General features: G+C 39.6%; 1 protein-coding gene across 2 annotated transcripts; it reads left to right on the forward strand.

The window, feature by feature from the left end:
* Positions 1–4528: 4528 nt before the first annotated feature.
* Positions 4529–10358, forward strand: LOC138954950 (uncharacterized). Of its 2 annotated transcripts, XR_011452032.1 has the most exons (5): positions 4529–4700; positions 5011–5109; positions 6322–6496; positions 7357–7466; positions 9351–10358. XR_011452032.1 is itself a non-coding variant. In XM_070326687.1 (4 exons), the coding sequence occupies exons 3-4, from the start codon at positions 6439–6441 to the stop codon at positions 8157–8159; spliced, it is 861 nt and encodes a 286-aa protein (XP_070182788.1). In that variant the 5' UTR covers positions 4529–4700; positions 5011–5109; positions 6322–6438; the 3' UTR covers positions 8160–10358. The 2 variants fall into 2 exon arrangements, 1 of the variants encoding a protein (XP_070182788.1); XM_070326687.1 differs by having other exon boundaries at positions 7357–10358.
* The last annotated feature ends 12753 nt before the right edge of the window (positions 10359–23111 follow it).

Here is a 23111-nt window from a genome sequence, read left to right on the forward strand (position 1 = left end):
CACAAAGCAGGTTTTCGACAGAATGGAGCAACAGCAATGACCAGCTGGTTCCAGTTCCAAGGAAATCAGCACGGTTTACCCTTGGGACTTTGCTCAGTAGGTAAAGTCTAAAGACATTAATATATTACAATTTGTCAGTACTTAAAAACAAGTCGCGTAAGGCAAAATTACTACATTTAGTCAAGCTGTGGAACTCACAGAATGAAATTGAACGTAGTCCGCCGCTAGTGCAAAAGGCAGTGAAAGTGACGAGCCTGTTTGGTAGCGGTTGCGCTGTGCTCCATAGCACGCTTTACTGTACCTCTCTTCGTTTTAACTTTCTGAGCGTGTTTTTAATCCAAACATATCATATCTATATGTTTTTTGGAATCAGGAACCGAAAAGGAATAAGATGAAAGTGTTTTTAAATTGATTTCGAAAATTTTATTTTTATAATAATCTTAATTTTTTTTAATTTTTAGAGCTTGTTTTTAATTCAGATATAACATATATGTTTTTTGAATCAGAAAATGATGAAGAATAAGATGAACGTAAATTTGGATCGTTTTATAATTTTGTTTTGTTTTTACAAAAGAGCTTCTCGCCACGCTCGCGTGGCGATGGGCAGTTTGTGTGATTGCATGCGCCTTTCTTTGATTGGCTCGTAGCGGACCGTTGGAACTGACCGATGCGGCGGACAGTGCCCCGCGCACAGCTTAGCTTAGCGTCACTACGCAAGATTCCAGCAAGCTGAAAGGTCAAGTTTTTGTATTTGGTGAAAATGTTTATTTCTTTGTTGGTTTTTAACGATGTTACAAGCATATGTTTTTGGTCATTCCATTTGCAGACGTTTGCGGGAATGCATTGAGTCGGGATGCGATCCTCGCATGCGTCCTGATTTCAAACTTGATAGCCAAATGTACGTTAACATTGTGGGCAGGGGAGGCTTACGCCTCCAGCAATTGGTTGGAAAAGATGGCGCCGGATCCAACTACTTGCGAAAGATTACCCAGGAACTTTCATGTCAAATTTCATAAAGATCGGTCCAGTAGTTTAGTCTGAATCGCTCTACACACACACACACACACACACGCACACACATACACACACACACACACACACACACACACACACACACACACACACACACACACACACACGCATACACCATGACCCTCGTCTCGATTCCCCCTCTATGTTAAAACATTTAGTCAAAACTTGACTAAATGTAAAAAGGGGAAATACAGTTATATTTGTGTTTATGTGCTGTTTTCTCCAACAAAGAAGCACACACACACACACACACACACACACACACACACACACACACACACACACACACACACACACACACACACACACACACACAAACACACACACACACACACACACACACACACACACACACACACACACACACACACACACACACACTACATTTTCAATAATATCACCATACCAGCTTAGAAATGGCAAGTAGATAGGTACCCAAAACCAGACTTGAGCTGTGCAAATAGTAGTTAGAAAATAATATATTGATCAACTCTGTGGTTGCCTTTGTTTCAGAGAAGCAAGTCTTCTACCTTGTGAATGAGGCAGGGGTACAGAGGAGGGTAGCAACTTCAGTCTTCGGCATGGTGCATCAATACTTAGGCATGCAGTTTTGTGTTTGAATGAACAGCACAAATCCATTTTGAAAATGTCTTGATCGTCGGCCACATCAAGTTCGACCCTGACTGGCATTTCAGTTTGTTGAAAGTAAAGGGAGACGTTCGATAGCAGAGTGCACGGATGACATTTTCAATTCAGTGAAGTGATGGACAGACTGACAGACCCACGTGTGCAAGGACACACAGCACCATGTTACTATCTACAACTGGAAGCTGTATTTACCATGAAACCTGAACAATTAATCCTTGTTATGAAATTTAGAAGTACCACAACTTCAAGTCGACAAGCAGCAGAATCTGGTATTGTTTTCAGCAGACAGCCTCAAATAGTTTGTGTTTGTATGTGCGTGGGTGAAGAAAGAATAGAACATGGAGTGGGGAGAGGTAGTATGAAAGAAGAAGAGATATTCAAGAAAAAAAATCATATGGCTGATTGTTTTTTCTTTTGCATGGGATGAGAGAATGATAGAAAAAGACGAGAAACGTACAAATTAGGGTAACGTTACAAAAAGGGCAATAACTCTGAAATTAAACATTATTTTGACCTAAAACCATACTTGTAATAACGGCAGATGATTGAACTTGCTATTTCCTGGCTAAAGTTTGTTTCTAAAAGTTTGGCCATTTTAAGTCATTTTGGGGGTATCTCCAAAAAAGGGTCATAACTCCGTGAAAAAAAAAATTCAAGGTATGAAATTCTCACATCACGTTCTAAATATAACAGTCTGTCAAATAAAATCAAAAACTCAAAATCGATAAATTTGTCAAAAGTGTCCCTTTTCGCAGAAATGGCCACATATTGTCGATAACCACTCGCTAAAAAAGCCATTAACCACCTGCTGGCGAGGCGCATTTATACAACCTCAACTGGTCTCGGTTAGCTTTGATGGTCATTTTACAAGTAGGAAATATGAAGGCCAACGAAATACCGAGACCATACGGTATGCGAAGTGATGACGTCAAATACGTGACGTAAGTTTATGCATGAATTCTTCCGGAATACGTCAGTCAATTCCAAAGATCGCTTCTGTGATGAACATAATTTGTTTTAGAATTTGCTGTCCAGAAACCCGTCAAAAAAGAAGGAAACATTTATGTGAAAGAAAACAAAACAGGAGCAGAGTGATAAGATAGGAATACAGAGCCATATTTCTTGGGACTTGACCATTGCAGGTAGGTGGACTGAAAGTAGTGTGTGAACAGAAAAGAACCAATTATGTCTGTTTACCATCGCATGAAAGCAGGAAAGAGATCGTCGTCAGATTGAATTACAATAACATTAACACGCTTCCATTTGAAACTGCTCGGCCTTCATCGTGGATTGACGCCTTCCCAAAGTCTAATTGAAGCCCTCCGTCGCTTCGCTCCGTCGGGCTTCAATTAACTTTGGTCTTGCGTCAATCCACGATGACGACCTCGAAGTTTCAAATGGAAGCATGTCAATGTGTTAGTAAGAGAGAGAGAGAGAGAGAGAGAGAGAGAGAGAGAGAGAGAGAGAGAGAGAGAGAGAGAGAGAGAGAGAGAGAGAGAGAGAGTATAGATAGAGTATAGAGAGAGAGAGATAGATAGAGAGAGAGAGTATAGATAGAGTATAGAGAGGGAGAGAGAGATAGAGAGAGAGAGAGAGAGAGAGAGAGAGAGAGAGAGAGAGAGAGAAATGGGGGGGGGGGGAGTGAAAGAGATTATGCACACACAGATGTAAACATGGACAGACAGACACACAAGCACACACACACACACACACACACACACACACACACACAAATACATACACACTTAGACGCATACACACTCACGCTCGCGCACGCAGATACACGAACACTCCACTCATGAGAACGGCACAATTATGTGGAAACATCCATTTTAATCATAATACATCACATTAAGTAGAAGACAAATGACAACGCATTAAAGACGAATTCTGCTGACAATAAGTAAGAGCGTTTTACTTATAATTTATAACACGAAAACTATCTTACATCGCCCCAATAGCTATACAGTTAAGGTTGGGGGTGGTAATTACGTGATCACGCACCAGAAATACTTAAAGTAGACGATTGAGTGCTGAGTTCCTCACATTGAACACGCCTGTGTTTTGAGTGGGAATCCCAAACTGTAATTCTCATTGTGAAGCCTTTTTGCGCCAGTCATAATTTTTGCTTTTCCTTTTGCTCCTGAGTATTTCATGCGCAATTCCCCGAGATTTGAAATTGAGCCGAGAGCTACAGTGTTTGTTGTGGGTGTTGAATACATGACAACACACACGGGGAAGGTCTTATAAAAAACGCTGGCGCTGGACCCGAGTACTCTTCAGACTGGCTCGCTCCCCCAGTATGAACGTTTTTGTCTTGTGCACGTGGATTTAAAAACATTTTTTTTATTTATTTTACACAAATAAAAAAATTATTAGAGTAAAATAAAACATTAAAACGTTCATAATAAACAATAGTAAACAAGAATTAAAAAAAATAGACCGCCCATGCCGGGAATCGAACCCGGATCCCTTTGGCCATAGTCGGAAACCCTTTCCTCCAAGCCAACAAATCTGACATTGGCCAGTGAACTCAAATGCCTATACTCCTCGCGCAGTGGTACACGCACGCAAAGCACGCACGCACACAAAGCCTGGTACGGTGTCGCTGGCTTGGCTGGGTTTATCAGCCAAACGGCTGTTCTATCCCACCGCGAATCGCGCCCGCCGTTAAGAGTCGTTTTTGTGGAATATTTGGCATTTAGGTCCCAGGTAACATTATGAAGTTTTAATACGATCAATCGGACCTATTATCAAGTTAGTGTATCAACTTTTGAACAAACTGCGCCCAGTAATTTCCCAGCAATAAGCTGTTAAGTCGAGACAGACACACAGACACACAATTAGACTGATTAAGTGTACAGTGCCAGTGGTAGTGCTAGTGGTTATCGGTACTTTTTTATGTGTTGACGTCAGCGATGTGTGCGCAGTTCAAAGGTTAGGGGTCAAAGTTTACGGATGCTTCCTTCGATCCGCTAACGAGCTGTGGTTGAATCGACGAAAATAACGAGCCCCAAAAGGTATGTAAAAACTGAGCGAACGCTTGTTTATTTACACGATTATCTATAACTAGTATGTTCCTAAACCACTTAATGGTACAAATGTCAGTTTAATGTGTGATATAATCCTGGTTTGATGCTGTAATTTAAGCGTTGAACAGAGCAAGCTTTTTCACATTTCAAACACACAAAAAATGGCTGCTTTTGATTTGTGTTCAGTTTTTCGATTCACCCTTTTTGATTTCGATTTCGCTTACTGTCTGGAAGATGAGTTATGCAGTGAAAAGTTGCAAATGTTCCAATCCTCTCGCTGTTTATGTTTTGTTTTAAGATCGATCTTCATGGATGCCAGGGACCAACTTTTGAGCTTGCGGCGTGGGACGAGGATGACGCAGAAGATGATTTTGTTGTCTTCGCACTGCTTGATCAGGTTAGCAAACAAGTCAAAGCTTAGCTTCTAAAGGCATTAAAGGTTCCGCTGAAATATAGATCTAACTGTCAGGAACAGGCGTATATTTTGGTTATGGCCGGTGAGGTTACTTTGGATTGGTTATGGTTAGGTTTTAAATGTTGTTCATGTAAAAAATTAAATGTTTTTTTGGTTAGATTTCATAGTCATGATAGTGATCTTGTCTGAATCTACAGTGATACTGATAGTGATATTGGGTAGATCTAACACTTACACCTAGATTTGGTTTCCGTGTGACTTTGTTACTTACATTTAATGGTTTATAAACATAGAGTTTTAACTATTTACTGTTCAAGAATCAAAATCAAATGGAAACTGATGACCAAATCTGCAGTCAAGAGTTTTAGTTTCATCAAAGCATGAATATTATTATTAAGTCCACTCTCTGTCACAGAGTCTGTGTCACTGTCAGTTTGTGTTCTTGTGTCATTTTAATTTGATAGCAATACATGTACTTTCAAGAAGGATGTTACACTTACTGGTTCTATCAGACTTTTAAGCACAAGGCACCTTGGTTCTAGTTTTATTATTTCTAGGATCAAATTACTTCAGTACAAGGAAACTTCTGTGTTCTAAAACATACACAGTATTTATATCAGAATACTGTCAACTGGTGCTTTTTGAGATGCACAGTTGAAACTATTTATCCAACATGCTTCAAGTTCAACCTGTAACTTAGTGTAAGGGTCATTTGTTATGCAGGGGCGAGTGAACAATCCGCTTGGCTAGTAACAACAGGCTCGCAACTCACCTGGCTGGTCAATTAAAATTCTGGTCAAATGCAACCAAAAGGGTTTTAACGCTACTGCAGATCAATTGTGGTAACTGGTATGTATCGGGGCGGGGAAATTTCTGCCAGGTTAGTGACTTTCTTGTGAACAAGAAACAATTAACAAGTGGCTCTATCCCATCTTTCCCCTATCCCATCTCCCCCCTTTCCCCGTCGCGATATAACCTTGAATGGTTGAAAACGACGTTAAACACCAAATAAAGAAAGAAAGTGACTTTCTTGAAGTTACTCGCCCAGCTGGCGAGTTAAAATGTTGGAGTTTAACTTTCCCTCTGTTACCCAGTATTGATTTGAGTAGCTTCAGCAGAATTTTCAGGCTAATTAATTGAATAAAGTGTACAAGTGATCCATGATTTCACTAAGTTTAACCTACATTTCAACAGCCAGAAAGAAGGGCCTATGAGGGTCAGTTCGCCCTCGATCACTTCACAGCCATCGAATGTGAGGACTTATTTCGCTTCAGCGCGGAAGAGATTCGGAGACTGTGCGCCCTTCTGGGAATGCAGAGGACTATGCAGGCGCCTAATGGAATGAACAATCAAGGAACCAAGGCCAGTGGTGAGGATTTATTTTTTTTACCCTGGTTGCTGTGAAGTTGAGTTGTATTTCAGTCAGAATGATAGTTTAATGATCCTCCTCCATGATTTGATTCGCAAAGTCATGAAGTTTGCATTTACTGTGAATATTCAGTGAGTTGTTTTTACTATTTCAGGTTTCGTAAAAGATTAAAGCGGAGCGTTGAGTTGGGGCATAATTTATTTTGGGATTGCTTAAAATCTCAAATTTGAACTATGTATTTTGAACTTGAATCACAAAATGTACCTGACTAACTTTAGCCCCTTTGGTCGACACAGTACTCTATTTAGACAATAGAGAAATAATAGTGAATTGGTTGTGCCACTTACTGACTTAGTCTGTGGAGTTGAGTGAAATTATTTTTAAAATATGGTAACAGGATAAATAAAGATGCGTTGATACTGATAATTTATTCATATTAGTTTAAAAAAATAAATGAATATTGTTTTTACAAGTTGACGAAGTGGCCGCCATTGTTACGTGAATCCAAGTTCAAGGGAAGTTACTTTTGATGTGCAAAGGACTTATTTGTTTTAACTTTTTTTTATGATAATTGTTTTTATTGATTTTGTCTTCGTGGTGTCCCCCCCCCCCCCCCCCCTTAAAAATTTTTTATTTTTTTATTTTGTTCTTTTCGGGTAACTGTTTTTGTGTGTGCAGTATAGCCAGTAACTGTGTCAAACCTGATAAATAGAAAATCAAACTGATGATAAGCATGTCGGGCTGGATATTTTAAGGCGCGTGAGAAAACTTTTGCAGTGTTATTATTTTGAACTTGAAGACTGTATGAGAATATGCCTCTCCACACACATTCGCTCATTTGAATTTATGATTTTTTTCAGGATTGGAGGTGCTCTGCATCTGTCTGCGGAGGTTGGCTTACCCATGCCGGTTTGCTGACGTTTCGCAGATGTTTCATCGTCCCAAGCCGGAGTTGTGTGTGCTGTTCAAGGTAGGTATCGACTTCATCTATGATCAGTTTTCTGACAAACTAACAAACCTCAATCAGCCATGGCTGACAGTGCCCCAACTGGAACGGTACTGTGCAGCTATACATGCCAAGGGGGCTCCTCTGGAGTTTTGTTGGGGGATGGTTGACGGCACAATACGATCAATGTGTCGCCCAGGCCATTTGCAACAAGAAGTGTACAATGGCCATAAGAGGGTGCACTCTCTAAAGTTTCAGTGTGTCGTGACACCAAATGGCCTTGTGGCAAATGTTTTTGGGCCCTTGGTTTGTCGACGACATGACGCAGCTTTGCTGAATGGTAGTGGCATTCTTGAACACATGCAGCAGCACATGGTCACTCCAACAGGAGATGAAATGTACCTGTATGGGGACCGAGCCTACCCCTTGACCCCTAACTTGATGAGGCCGTACCGTGGACAGATCACAGAAGAGCAACAGGCCTTCAACACAGAAATGAGCAGGGTGAGAAACTCTGTTGAATGGGAATTTTCAAAAATTGTTGGGCTGTGGGCATTTTTGGATTTCAAAAAAAATTTGAAGCTGTTCTTGTCCCCTGTAGGGAAACTCTACCTGGTTGGAGTTTTGTTGTCCAACTGTCATACTTGCCTACATGGCAGTGAGCCATCACAGTTCTTTGGACTGAATCCACCAACACTGGAGGAGTATCTCTACTAATTGTCTGTGTAGCTCTCAAGTAGAAGAAATGCTCATTGCATTGATCTTGTGTCACATGGTGTTTGGCATCCAAATGGCCAAGCATCTAAACAAATTGACCCTGTAGAAGGCTTTAAATTATTAACATGATTTCACTGCTTAGAGATGGCCAAATCTACTGCCCGGTCGCCTGGTGGGAGTTCAAAATATGGTGGATAACCCGGTTTGCAACTACAAGTATCTGGTCAAATGCAATTGGCGGGGACGTAGCTAAGTTGGTAGCGTGCTGGCTTTGTAGCCAGTTGGTCGCTATCAGCGTGGGTTCGATCCCCACGTTCGGTAAGAGATTTATTTCTCGGATTCAACTTTGTGCAGACTCTCTTTGGTGTCCGAACACCCCCGAAAAAGATCCCAAGTTCACAGCAAAAGTCTCAGGGCTTGGAAAACACGAAGACACGCTTGCATGATCTTTCATCTCTGATTATCATGATCGTATTTCAATACTTTGACAAGACAAACCCAATGCTGGTGTGTCGAAGAAGACAGCCACAGCGGGCTTGTTCGAATCAAAGTATCACACCATATTTTCAGCGTATTACCAACACCTGTCCCAATATAGACCAGTTGGTCTAAGAGGACGTTAAACCCTAATAGTCAGTCAAATGCAAAAGCAACTTTTTCAGTGGTACTTTATTGAGTTAAATTTGGTTAAACCAAATAGATGCTGCACATTCAGACATTTCTGTCGTCTGTAAAATTGACACACAAAAAAAGAAGCACCCAACTGGGGCGCGCTTTAAACGTTTCATACTGGCTGCGGCCTGTTTCTTATTTCGCTACTGATTCCAAACAAGCATATGTCTATTATCAAGTGAACCTGCGTAAAAATAAAGCCAGGTAAGAACCCAGCTGACCTCCATTTATTGATCATTTGTAAAATTGTATGCTCTTGTCACTTGTGTATAAATACATATCTGATGGTCACTCATACTGACACCGAACATAATTTGTTTGTGTGGTATATACCGGCTTTTGACATATCTTGCAGGACAGTGACTTTCTTGAAGTAACTGCTAGTGCTACTTTGCTTTATCAGCCTGTACAGCTGTACTTGCTTTCGCAAATTACTTTAGTACATGCTATTCTTCATTATGCATTAGTAGGTGTGCACATGGATCTCTGACATGGGTACTGCTGTGTTGTAATTTGTAGTTTGCAGGCAGAGGGTCTTCTTGTCTGCCCATACCTCGGTACCAAGCGGCCACTAAACAACCATCATCACCAGCCAGGCAGTCACATGGGACTCTCCACTCTTCACTGAAAATCTTGTTCTTCAACTATAACTTTTTCAAAGACACTGAACTGTCAAATATTTGGGCTGTGTGGATTTGCCTCAGGACCCGTCCTTACAAAAGATCCAATCTTCTTCTTCTACATTCATGGGCTGAAACTCCCACGTACACTCACACATTTTGCTTGAGTGTATTTTTAACGTGTATAACTATTTTTACCTGCCATTTGGGCAGCCTTGCGTCACTTTCAGTGATCTGTTGGAATGTACATCTTTATTTGCTGCTGACCACTCACTCATCCTCTATAAGGGGTAGGGGGTTAAAAGTGTTTGGTTTGGTTCGATCCCCACGTTCGGCGAGAGATTTATTTCTCGGAGTCAACTTTGTGCAGACTCTCTTCGGTGTCCGAACACCCCCGTGTGCACACTTGCGCACGAAAAAGATCCCACGTTCACAGCGAAAGTCTCAGGGCTTGGAAAACACGAAGACACGCATGCATCATCTCTCGTCTCTGATTATCATGATCGTATTTCGATACGCCCACCAAATGTAGCTGAACACACCTGGAGCTAGACCTTACATCTTCATTAATTATTTTATTTCTAGTGCCATTACATTCCTAAATAACCACATATTAATAACTGGATCTGTCCATGAATTGAAATGAGTTTGTGTACTATTTGCTGTATGATTATTTGACTTTGAAAGTGAAACAAATTGAAAATCAAATTATAGTCATATGAAGTTAGAATTGGTTATCTACATATATATGTGTATAAGGTGTTATAAATAATTTATAATTAATAGTACTTGAAGTTAAAGGGATTATTTTGAGTAACAGAACATACATTTGAGACTTGTTAAAATATTGCCCTTTGCATGGCAAAGCTTGAAGAAATAGTAATTAAATTCAACGTTTGAAATTGTATTACAGAGTGAGAGTTCAGTCCAAAGTGTGTATACATGTCTATGTGTTTGTACAATTATAATGCTTGTTTTTATGTTGAAACAACTCACTCTAGATCTGATTTAATTGTTGTCAGTAAATTCTCTCTCTAACTTAGCTTTAGTGCAAGTCAATTTATTGGAATAATTATGATTAATGATAAATGTACAGAAACTAAATTTATTGCAGATATAACAGTAAAACTGATGCATGCATCTCAGATTTGGAAATCAGAGAATTTTATGGTGAAAGGGAGGCAATCAATCAAGAAAGAAGAATAACAGACTACTCAGACTTGGCTAAAGTGAGATGTATTTCTGATCCTGGTCATTGCTAGGTGTTTGCCATGGAGTCTGGCTTATAAAAATTCAGGAAGAGAATAATGTTTGGATAAGTGAAGGAAAAGTAATCAAAGATCACCATATCAAGTCGGGCTTTGCTTGCGGTCGCTCTGGTACTGAGGTCAAGCAGTGCGGCCGGCTAACAGGTAGTTTTGGGTCGCTTGTTGTCTTGTCACCATTGGCATAAAAAAGAAGAATGGGTTTTCCGTGTGACCTTGTGCTTAATTAAAATATATGAAACTGTAGATGTTGCGGAACTTTAGACTTCATACATGCCTAATATTACCGAATGTAGGAGGATAATGCCAACCTTGTTTTCCTTGCGTTTTTGGAATAATTCATCTCTAATCACACAAACTCACACACAAAATTTGAACAAGATTTGAAAACAAAAGTGAACTTAGCAATCAACATTTTTACTGAATCAAAATATAACACACAACAGAGTAACAAAAAAACCAAAAAAAGTTAAAATCGCCACATTCCACCCCTACAGAATTAAAAATTATACTAAAGAAAAAAACGCTGAAAATTTATTTTGTGAAATAAAACTGATCACGACCACCCCCCACCCACCCAAAGAAAGATTTCTGGTAATCATTTTTTTTGTAAAAGTAACTAAAAAAAAAAGCGGCATCTCGCTTTGCCTGCAACGCGAGTTCTTGCCTGCGGAGATCCAGCTACTCCCTCCTCAACTCTCTCTCCGCTTCGGCTTCCCTCCTCCTGAACTCTCTCTCCTCCCTCTCGCTCCTTCTTCTTTCTCTGTCCTCGTCCGCTTGTCGCCGAAAGGCTTGGTACTCTTCTAGCACCCCTCCTCTTCTCTTTCGCCTTATCGTCGGTACTTCATCTGCAATTTAAAATAAATAATGTCACATGCATAACAATTGTGATAATCAATTCAGCTGAAGGGGCCACACGTATGAATGTCAAAGCTAACAAATTTAGTAGTGGACTGGGGCCTGGGCTGACCAGGAAACCTAAAAAAAAAAAAAGGTTATTGAATACAGTTGGGAGTACAAATATGTCCAACCATTAATTCTATGTTTCATTTATGCTTGTTTGTTGTGGGAACTCTGCTGCAACTATCTTTAGTTTTGGCCTGGATATGCAGAGACTATGTCAATGAGAGACTTGCCTTCACCACTGCCGGAAGGCAGACCTGTCAACCCCCTCCAAGGCCAACCTGTATTTATATGACTAGAAACTGTATTCAAGGTAACAATCCCTTACACACCAACTTTTTTTTTTGAAAATACAAAAACCAGCTTCAGGCCTGTTTACCCCCCAGAATCGCTCTAATGGATGAACTTGATTTTAAACAAGTTTCATCTACAGGATGGAAAATAACCATGTTTGAAAAATTTCTGACAAAACCAAAAATAACACAGTTGCCCCCCTTGTCCTGATGTAAATTATCAATAATTATTGACTCAAAACTTCAATTTAAATAAGAAAACAGTTTTCAGTAAGTTCCAATTGGTAACTTAATTTCAAAACGGCTCACTCTGGTGAAAAGGAAGGAGATTTGGAAAATAGCATGGGCACTGTCTGCAGGTCTATTTTTAGTAATCATTTGCATAATCTCTCATACTGCTTTTCAATTCATCATTTCTGGAGTTAAATTCTCAAATGATGGTTGAATCATAGATTGAATTAAAAGAGAAACAAGTGACTAGTAAGTTTGTTCCACATTCTAATTTTCAAAAGGACTCCATGTATCTAACTCAAAATAAAACTTGTCAGCGATCATGCAGATATCTGACACCGGGAAGGTCACTGAAGCCATGGAAGTGGGCTATTTTAAAGGATTCACTGACCCACATATTCAAGCAGTGGATCACTACAACGTGCACTACACTTACTCTGTCTGTGTCTCTTTGATTCAGTTGACATGCCTGAGTGTGTGTGTGTTAATCGTCACTTGCATCTTGAAAGGTAATTGTTGTCAAGATCACAGCATTGACATGAATTACCGGTACAATTTGGTTTGCCCGTACTGCTAAGGCTGTGTACACACCTACATTTTGATAAATCCCGTACACAACACGGGAAAACCGTACAGGTTGACAGGTATGGGAAGGCTGGGCCTTTTGCAGATTGCCCAGGGCTGCATCCCGTTTTATCTTGGCCTATATATATATAAGAAACATTACGATGTATCAATACAAACAACATTGCACTTACCGGTTCTGTGGTTGTTGGTTTTCTTTGTGTCGTCTCTGCTGCGTCGTCTGCTACGGGTAAGACTTTTCTTCTTTTTTCAAATGAAGAGTCAAGACATGGGACGGTACTCTTTAGAATTATGCATCAGTTGTCTTCCCTACCATTACGTTAACGAAAGTGAAACTAAACGCACTCGCCGAGACGTCGTTGTCGGTTTCGTTACCGTAAGCGGAACGCGTAATGATACATAGATTTTCCTTAAGTTAACCACTACTACTACCACTGGCACTGTACACTTAATCTCCCTATTAAAGTCTGCTGGACCCTAGTACTGCGTACTCGGGGATAATGTTTGAGTATTCCTTTTTTCTCCTTTTTTTGTCCTTTTTCTTGTATATACATATAAACATAACATACAGCAAACACATATTTTACAAGCATAATATATGATTGTCTTTGCGCATACATACGCACATACCTAGACAAGACACATACATGGGCCCATATGCTTATGGGGAAAGTTCGCCACAACTCCCGAAGTTTTGAGTGACATCGGAAGTACTTGCCTCACTTTCGTATGCATGGGCCGGAAAAAGGGTTTACTTCGAAGCAAAGGGAGGAAGTAACTCAGGGTAGTTTGCGACTACTTCTAAAGTTTTGAGCAACATCGGAAGTACATCCTCACTTTCGCATGCATGGGACGAAAAAAGAGTTTACTTTGGAAGCTAACGAGGAAGTAAATGAGGGTAAATGTACTTCAGCCAGACCCAGTAGTAAACACGCTACTTCCACAGTTTCTCAGTGCAAAAAGGCAGGGCTTTTCTTCAGTTTTTCATATCAAACCGAGCTGACGCAAATGAAAGTCCCAAAGAGAGAAAATAGAAGGAAAAGTCAGTCGTATCTTGTGCATGCATTTCGTGCAAATTTCCCTGAATACAAACCTGAGTTGCCAGCTTTGACTTTTGTTTGTTCTGGGTCATTGGCCACCACTCTTCCATTCCCGCTTGATACGAGGGGGTTACTGTGTTTCTATGAATATGGGCGTCGTTGTGTGCATGTGTGAGTGTGTGTTTGTGTGTGTGTGTGCGTGTGTGTGTGTGTTTGTGTGCGTGTGTGTTTGTGTGTGTGTGTGTGTGCGTGTGTTCGACGGTGTGTGTGTGTGTGTGTGTGTGTGTGTGTATGTGTACACCCCTCCATCCCCCCTTACCACACACTATTATGAGCTGAGTATTTGTGCTTCGATGTTTTATTGATGTCCTTACGCTTTATGTTGTTTATTATGATTCACCACACCCGAGTTTCTCGTAATTGAGATAATAAAGTGTTCTATGTCTATGTCTAACACACATGCACACACGCGCGTAGGCTAAACAAATCCAATCTTGACTTTCAAATTTATATACACATACATCCTGTTTACAATTAACGAGGACAAACAAAATGTACAAATACCAAAGTACAACAATTTATCTTTTGTAAAAATTCGGACACACATTTTCCCAATTAATATGAAAGTCACTGAACTTATCTTCTTTTCACTACACCTTATATCTTGATTCTCCAAACACTGATTGATTTCTGCCTTTTCAAATTTACCAGTAACCCAAACGTTCGCTCTAACCAACCTATTTTGTCCAAAACAGTTTTACCGATACACAATCATTAAAAAAAGAAGAGGTTTAACATAACCGACTTCGCTACCACATAAACACACAATGTGTTATTCTCCCGAACATTCTGGTGAACAAAATCATTATCATAGACAGTCATTCAATTTCATGACAATCATCACAGCTTTGAACCGACCCTTTCGTTCAACCAGGCAGAAGAAACAACTATAGTAAAAGCTACAGCGCGATCAACGTTCGCCCATTTACGAACTCGCGATGAGATTTGTTTCCTCTGGTCACCAAGCCTACCGTTTACAAACGCATGCGCACTAATTGGGATTCCCCCAATTTCCTCGACCTTGACCTCAGAACTCTCGAAGCCACTACTTCGGCTTTCAATTTAGCTCTTGCATACCGAGTAGCTGGCAACTTTGCTTCCGAAGTTCCCACTTTCAATGTTAATTTGCAGGGTACGTCTCTCACTTAAATGTCCTTACCCATAAAAAAAAAACCAACTCCAACGCATACTACAATTGCAGGACATTCCTGTTTTTAAGGCAGCTCATTGGGAAATGAGCTCAGACAGAATATCGAAGACGTGAAATGCGTCAATCGAGCAACTGTCGTAACTTGGCTACAATGAGACGGTCGGCTACCTTGCACCATAGACACAAACTGTGACATTCTTGTTTAATTTAGGTGAAATGCTTGAAACAGAGTGGCTCAAAAGCGACAGTTCGATCAGTTACTAACCGAAAAAACCGTGCTCGAGTCATTCGACGAAGGTGGTGAGCTTTCAAACCATCACGACTGAATAACTCATATTACATCTTTTGATCACGCTTTTTTTTTTACACGAGTAGCATGGTGTAGTGGTTACGGATTCGGAAATTCGATCCGGCGCTCCGGGTTCAAGTGCCGCTAGGAGCAAACACATTTTTATTTTTTTTATTTTTTATTGATCTTTTTTCTTTATAGGCCTCAATTGCATTCGCTGTAACAACCGGTTTTTGTCTCTGTGTTCATTTTTTTTAATTGCGTAAAGAAACTGTCCTATGCTTTCACAAAAAATCCAATCTTGACTTGTTTATAAAAAGCAGGAAAAAAGAACAGAAAAAAATATCAATAAAGACGGATGCTCCCCGATAACAAAAAAACAAAAAAAGAAAAAAAAAGAGAGGCAAAAAAGAAAAGGTTGAAGCTTCCTGCATGCAACTGAGATTTCAACATATCTATTTTTCTCCCTAACATTCAGGTCAACAAAGTCATTGTCATAGCTAGGCATTCATTCGATTCCAAGACAATCATCACAGGTTTGAACCGACCCTTTCGTTTTACCATTCAAACAAACAACAGCAATAACGCTGTTAGTACTACAGCGCGCTCAACGTTCGCCCTTTTGAACTCGTGATGAGATTTGTTTCTTCTGGTCGCCAAGCTTACCGTTAACAAACGCATGTACTAGTTGGGATTCCCCCAATTTTCGCGACCTTGACCGAATACTCTCGAAGTCAGCACTACGGCGTTTATGCATAGGGAACAGTTAGAAAGCTAACTTCGGAAGTTCCCACGTCCAAAAGAGGCCTCTACTTCCAGTGTTTCTGACTTCCAGTTCATGCATACGGGCCGTGGACAATACGGTGGGTGGATTGAAAGGACAGGGGACATGGGGGGAGTGGATAACTGAGGCTAGGGGGAGGGGGGGTGGGTGAGGAGGGGACGGTGGTCACACTTTGAAATACACTGGGACAATGACTGCAGTAGCCTCCAGGTATACATGGGATATAATAATATGCGTAAACGTACTGTATAATATGTGTAATGAGTAAATAGAACAAAGAGTATTACATTCAAAAATGTTCAAACGGAATCAATCAATACAATTTTCTTATGGCATCAATGAAAAAAGTGTTCATACAAACACCAATCCTTTGCAAATTTACCATACTCATTATTTAAACTAGCGTTATACTTTTCAATCAAAAACCTTTGTTTGACACTTTTCACAAAAACATTTAGTGTTGGGACTGTCTTATTTAGTTTGGCTCCAAATATACATTGTTTGGCAAGGAGAATAAACAAACAAGTCGCGTAAGGCGAAATTACTACATTTAGTCAAGCTGTGGAACTCACAGAATTAAATTGAACGTAGTCCGCCGCTAGTGCAAAAGGCAGTGAAAGTGACGAGCCTGTTTGGCGCGGTAGCGCTGTGCTTCACAGCACGCTTTACTGCACCTCTCTTCGTTTTAACTTTCTGAGCGTGTTTTTAATCAAAACATATCATATCTATATGTTTTTGGAATCAGGAACCGACAAGGAATAAGATGAAAGTGTTTTTAAATTGATTTCGAAAATTTAATTTTGATCATAATTTTTATATTTTTAATTTTCAGAGCTTGTTTTTAATCCAAATATAACATATTTATATGTTTTTGGAATCAGAAAAATGATGAAAAATACGATGAACGTAAATTTGGATCGTTTTATACATTCTTTTTTTTTTTTTTTACAATTTTCAGATTTTTAATGACCAAAGTCATTTATTAATTTTTAAGCCACCAAGCTGAAATGCAATACCGAAGTCCGGCCTTTGTCGAAGATTGCTTGGCCAAAATTTCAATCAATTTGATTGAACAATAAGGGGTGTGACAGTGCCGCCTCAACTTTTACAAAAAGCCAGATATGGCGTCATCAAAGACATTTATCGAAAAACAGAAAAAAAAAGTCCGGGGACATTATTCCCAGGAACTCTCATGTCAAATTTCATAAAGATCGGTTCAGTAGTTTACTCTGAATCGCTCAACACACACACACATGCACACACACACACACATGACCCTCGTCTCGATTCCCCTCTATGTTAAAACATTTAGTCAAAACTTGACTAAATGGAATACAAAAACAGCATCCGTATAAAAGTAGCCTAAATACCCTAAAATGACAAGCTCTTTTGACACATTCAAATTACTGCAATGTGTGAAATGTAGGCATAACCATTCTGTAAAATCAGTCCAAAAAAGCTTAACTCTTGTGCACTCCCAAAACTAATGTTCCAATGTTTCCTCTTCCTTTGTACAAAAACTACATAGTGGTGTGTCAGAAATGTTCATAACATATAACAGGCGTTGAGAGGGAAAACATTATATGTAGTATTCTATATTGGAACCATCTTAGGTATGTGTCTCGTGTAGTTCTCATTATTGTTGAAAACACTTTTTTAACATTTACATCACAATTAAATAAATTAGACCATTTTTCCATGCACTGTAAATTGTCATCATTTTTCACAAGGTGGGTATATAAATGTTTTACTCCACCTTTAGACATTTGTTTCCGTACAACATCATCACTAATATGAAAAAAAACATTGTTTGAATCTGAATCCAATTTTCGTCTTTTCTGATCATTCTTAACAGCGTATAACGCCCTCAAAAAAACAAAAAAATCAGATGTAAATTTGGATATTTCAATTTAAAATCATTATAATTATGATAAAAAAAAACATTGGCTCCCATCAAGTGACCGTCTGTAGTAATGCCGTTTTCCATCCAATTCCTGTTAAAAATAACCTTTTCTATCTATGCAAATGTACATTATGATACAGACGCTCTAAGGCAAAATCACTCAAGGAGATGGGCATGTTTGAGTATTCTATTGTTCTAATCTGAATGCTGTGTTTGGTAGTAATTTCAGACCGTGATATTATCTAATGGACGGTGTGTTTGTTTATATTATGCGAAGTGTTTTAGCCCTGTATAGCACGGAAGATGCATGCGTTTGCTCTGTAGGTTTGACTTCTTCAATCCAACGGTCTTACTATGCTTTGACGAATGGGTATCCATGAGGACTAAAACAATAATATGATGACGACCAGAATCCGGCTCATGACAACATTTAAATCGTGATATTCGTCATTTACTGAATACGTTTCATTTACCATTTAAATATGACGTCAATATGACACTTCCACAGATGGTATAACCTGTTCTTGTCACAAAAACAACACACTGATTTGTTTTTCCACAACAACATTTTCATTTCGCTGAACATCAATTGCAAAACATGTTATTTACAGCAAGCCATTTCAGTAATGCGAGGAATGAAGTCTAAGCACAAGAATAATGTTACCCCAGAATAAACATTGCTTACATAGAATCTGAATGACAATTGTAATAGTCCTTGGTGATGTACAGCTGCTCAAATGCAAACTGGGTACTAAAAGCGTGGGCAGCCTTTAAAATAGTTCATATAGATTTATATAAGTCAAGTAATCAGAAATGTAACTGGTGTGACATTGACGCGTGCGAGCGTTTAATCTGATACGGTTTGCACGTTGGTACCTGTTTGGCCTTTGATATAATGAACCATTAACTGCGCAGAGTTTTAGCTTTTAGGAACAATGTACTCCCACAGTTATGTTTTTGACATGAGTGAAAGTGTGAACTTAAACTGTGCTAGCTTGAAAAAACACCGTGCACAACGTTTGTGCCTCAACAACTAGCCAACCAACAACAAAAAACAACATTTAACAGATTCAAAAGGTTTGACAGTATTTTGTTGTTTGTTTTTCTGTAGGTATGTACAGCACGTAGTGCCTTTCTCCTAAGTACACTACATACCAACAGTGTTTTCGTAGGGTGGATCAACCCGGAAATGAGGGGGTTCCGCACCTGTCACCATTTTCCCATGAACGTGAGGTTGCATGTATGGAAGAGATGCCGCAGCCACTGTTCCTGTGCCATCAGTTGTGTTTGTCTTCCCAGCAGAGTCGACGGGATGCAGGTAGTCTTCAGGCAGGGAGCTGTCAGACGAAGGACAGGCGATGTGATGCAGACAGTCGTCTGACATGCTGCTGTCTGACACGGCTGTGGAATCAAGCGATTGCAGGCTGTTGTCTGATTTACCTGATACAAGTAAATCATAACATTGTATGACTGTAAGATATGTATAAGGGCCAGTGACTTCGCAAACAAATACTGTACAATCATGAATGTGCGACTGGAGCCAAATAAACGTGAACATAACTGAACGGTTTTCAAGCTGATGCTTAACATAATCAACACACACAAAGCCACATATCTGCAATAATTCATACACGTTGACTGAAATGGGCGAGTAAATGCACCACACACAATGCTCAAAACCCTGCTCTCTTGGAGACAAATCATGTGGTAAACTAAACGTGCCTTACAATTTCTAAGATACATAATACTTCTTATTCCCCCCTCTGCTTCTTTACCTCTGTAAACTTGTAGAGCTAGTTATTTTTCGATAAACACCCAGCAACCAAACAAATAACGAGCCAGCAACAGCCTGAATCCTCGATAGCGCAATGGGTTGAGAAGCTGTTCTACGTCGGTACATGTACTACTTTTGCGACTGAAAAGTTCCGAACGCTCTAATGTACAAAGTATACATCTCTGGAGCAAACAATACAAACATACCGCATTTAAGTTAACAACTACAGGCTTGAACACATACATCTCCATGTAAAATCCACGAGTTCGGTACGTTCAACACAAGCAAATTCCCAAGGTAAATAACTCCCATACTTTGTCCAGCGACAAGTATAGTTCCCCCTTCACATTTCTTTTCACTCAGTTGCTTCGTCAAAAGACTGCAATCCGACGGTCAGTTTTCAACAATATTTTATTTTATAAACAGATCACACGCAACCAAATACACACATCTCATCAATGTAAAGAACATACATCGGTTTCATACACTATTTTCCTCAGAAAACTGAACTTCATACAGTTTTTAACGTTGGAACATGGGTGCAAAAGTTCGTCTGCTAGTCCCATTTGATGTAAGAACATTATCCTAAGCGATACCAAAACATAAACAGAACACACAATATCTGCCTTTACCGCCACAGCAGAATAACAGCATATCTATGTACTTGATTTTTAGTCCAAAACAGGGAAACTAACAAGAAGTGCTAACAGAATGGAATGATTTGCACGGAACTATATAAGTGCGCATTAATCGATCGCCTGCGCAGGTTGCCTGGTTGAGTGAATTGGATTCAATCAAACTTTCGCAAAAAAAAAACTCCTGTTTTCTTTGAATAACTGAAGAAAGGAGGAATAAAGAGGTTACACACTTCGCCTCAGTGATTATTAAAAATAATGGTCGAAGTTAGCGGATCATGAAAAAGCTCGCTGAAGCTCGCATTTTTCATGCTCCGCAAACTTCGACCATTATTTTTGATAATCACTGAGACTCGGCATGTAACCTCTACTTATCCTACATACGTGAGAGAGACAACTCATTACTTAACAATATCGTTCAAACCACACGTGTGTATATAATGTAAATGAGGTCATGTCAAAGTAGTCTGGCAGATACCTGCTGTTTCAGTGCTAACGATGCAAGAGTCACCGAGACAAATGTCATTATGGAAACACTTTTGCGCCTGCTGTTTCCCATGGAATATTTTTTTAGAACACGTTACGCCATTCTTTCAAGAGTGACAGTTTTGTTTCGCTTTGACGTCTAATATTGCACAAGGCTTTGTGGAAGCATCGAGGTTCAAAAAGAAACGTCTTCAATTTAGACGCTTCGTCTGCGGGACGTTTGGAGCAAAAGACATGCAAGTACAGTATGTAGGATATATATAGAGAATACTACATGGCTTGCTGTGTCGTACCAGATTTACACGAGTTGCTGTTTTGAATATTGAAAAGGTCGCTTTCGCTCGCAGTTCAGCATATCGTGTAAATTTGGTACGACACAGCAAGTCATGTAGTATTATCTATGCATTGCTAAGATACGGAATGTAATTTTCATAAAGGGTTGTTGACAAAATATGCAAACTGAAGCTTGTTTACTGCATGTCAGTAGAAATGTGTTATTGTAAGCCAATCGTCCTGACTAGATAGTAAGGGAAGTTGAGTATTTAAAGAGATGCCGAACTTAGGATAGTGAAAAGTGCTCATACTCAGATCAGTGTCATCAGGAATTATGGCGTAGTCGTGTCCCAGTGCACTGGCGAAGGAGTCGCTGTCACGCAGTCCAGCAGCCTGAGCATTGAACATCACAGCGTCGGCCACTGCACGTCTGAAGTTGTGGGGAGCGGGAGGTGGCGGGGGTAGTCTTCGAGATTTGCCTGGCAGGGGAGAACGAATGAAGCATTTTTGTATAATTGTTTTGCTTTTAACGAAGACATACGGTGAGGCTTGTCTTCCCTAGTCTGTGTGTCTGTATGTTTGTCTGTCTGTCTGTATGTATGTCTGTCTGTCTGTTTGTCTGTCGGTCTGTCTGTCTGTTTGTCTGTCGGTCTGTCTGTCTGTTTGTCTGTCGGTCTGTCTGTCTGTTTGTCTGTCGGTCTGTCTGTCTGTTTGTCTGCCGCTGTCTGTCTGTATACAGTATATATATCAAACACTACTGCCTGTATTCCTTGTAATTGTTTTAAAACAGATTTAATTATGATGTGTTTGACGTTGAACATATTCTCAAAATGTGGACATTCGTCGAATAGATAGTAAATGCCTTGAACCTTGGTCTTTGTGCATGTCTAGAAGGAATTGTAAAAACAGAAAGAGAGATAAATATAGAGAGAGAGGGAGAGAAAGAGAGAGATATATAGATACAGATAGACAAACATACATAAAGACAGACAGACAGGCCGATAGACAGACAGAGACATAGAGAAATAAAGTTATCAATGCGTACCTCTTTTCCAAAACAGAACTCCGACGAATACAGCAAGGATAGTAAGTACAAGCAGTACAAATCCAATAACACCACCCATTATATAAATAACGGTTTGGGGTGGCGAAGCAGTGGTCGTGGGTGTCTGAGCTGCGGGAATCGAAACATCAGAAACAATGTCAATCAGTGTGTCAACCCATGTATTTCAGAAGACACAAATCAACCGATGAATAAATCAAGAAATACCAATGTCATTACATCCGTAGTAGTCCAATTATATTTGTTTTACTTTTGTTGTGTATGTTCTGTATTTTTGTAATACAGTAATTACTTGAATTTAAGGACTCAAAAAACATATAATGTACGATCATTGCTGCATTCATCAAATGTATTTATTTATTTATGTATTTATTGTTCTTGCAAACAATTTAACAGGTAAGCAAATTACTTTTCAAACCCTCAGTCAACCAGTCAGACAGGCAAGCAATGTCAGGTTAATCAACTAATTAATCACTTAATCAGCCTGTTCTGTCCCCAGTTATTTCATTACTGTACTTTCATTTCATTGTGTATGTTCGCGTGAATATCGTTTCTTTTTGCGTGATTGTGGTAGAAAGTCAGCGCGTCGTCAGTCTAGTTTTTACGTCATTTATAAACGTCACTGTTCAGTCGTCACATATTCGTTACGCCCTCAGTGGCTTCATTGTTCTCAGTGTTGTGTTTCCACAGTTTTTGTAAGTATTTATTCAGTGATGTTGATCCTTATTTGTGTGTAGTTACCACAGTTGTTGTAAGCATTTAGTCATTGAATTTTGAACCTTATTTACGGGTATATTTCTTTTATCGATGCTCGTAATCGTTTTGCTTGCGTGACAGTGACTTACCGTTGTCCTCTGTTTTCTTTTCAGTTTCCCCGTATCATATCTCTGTATCAAGTTATCAACTGTAAAAGCATCATTAATGAA

The sequence above is a fragment of the Littorina saxatilis genome, unplaced genomic scaffold (assembly GCF_037325665.1).
Source record: "Littorina saxatilis isolate snail1 unplaced genomic scaffold, US_GU_Lsax_2.0 scaffold_1057, whole genome shotgun sequence".
Lineage (NCBI taxonomy): Eukaryota > Metazoa > Mollusca > Gastropoda > Littorinimorpha > Littorinidae > Littorina > Littorina saxatilis.

What these genes read in the sequence shown, in the direction of transcription:
- LOC138954950 (XM_070326687.1), top strand. Translation starts at nt 6,439, where the DNA reads ATGCAGAGGACTATGCAGGCGCCTAATGGAATGAACAATCAAGGAACC. An exon ending in TCAAGGAACCAAGGCCAGTG is followed by an intron (nt 6,497 to 7,356) that starts GTGAGGATTTAT and finishes GATTTTTTTCAG; the next exon opens with GATTGGAGGTGCTCTGCATC.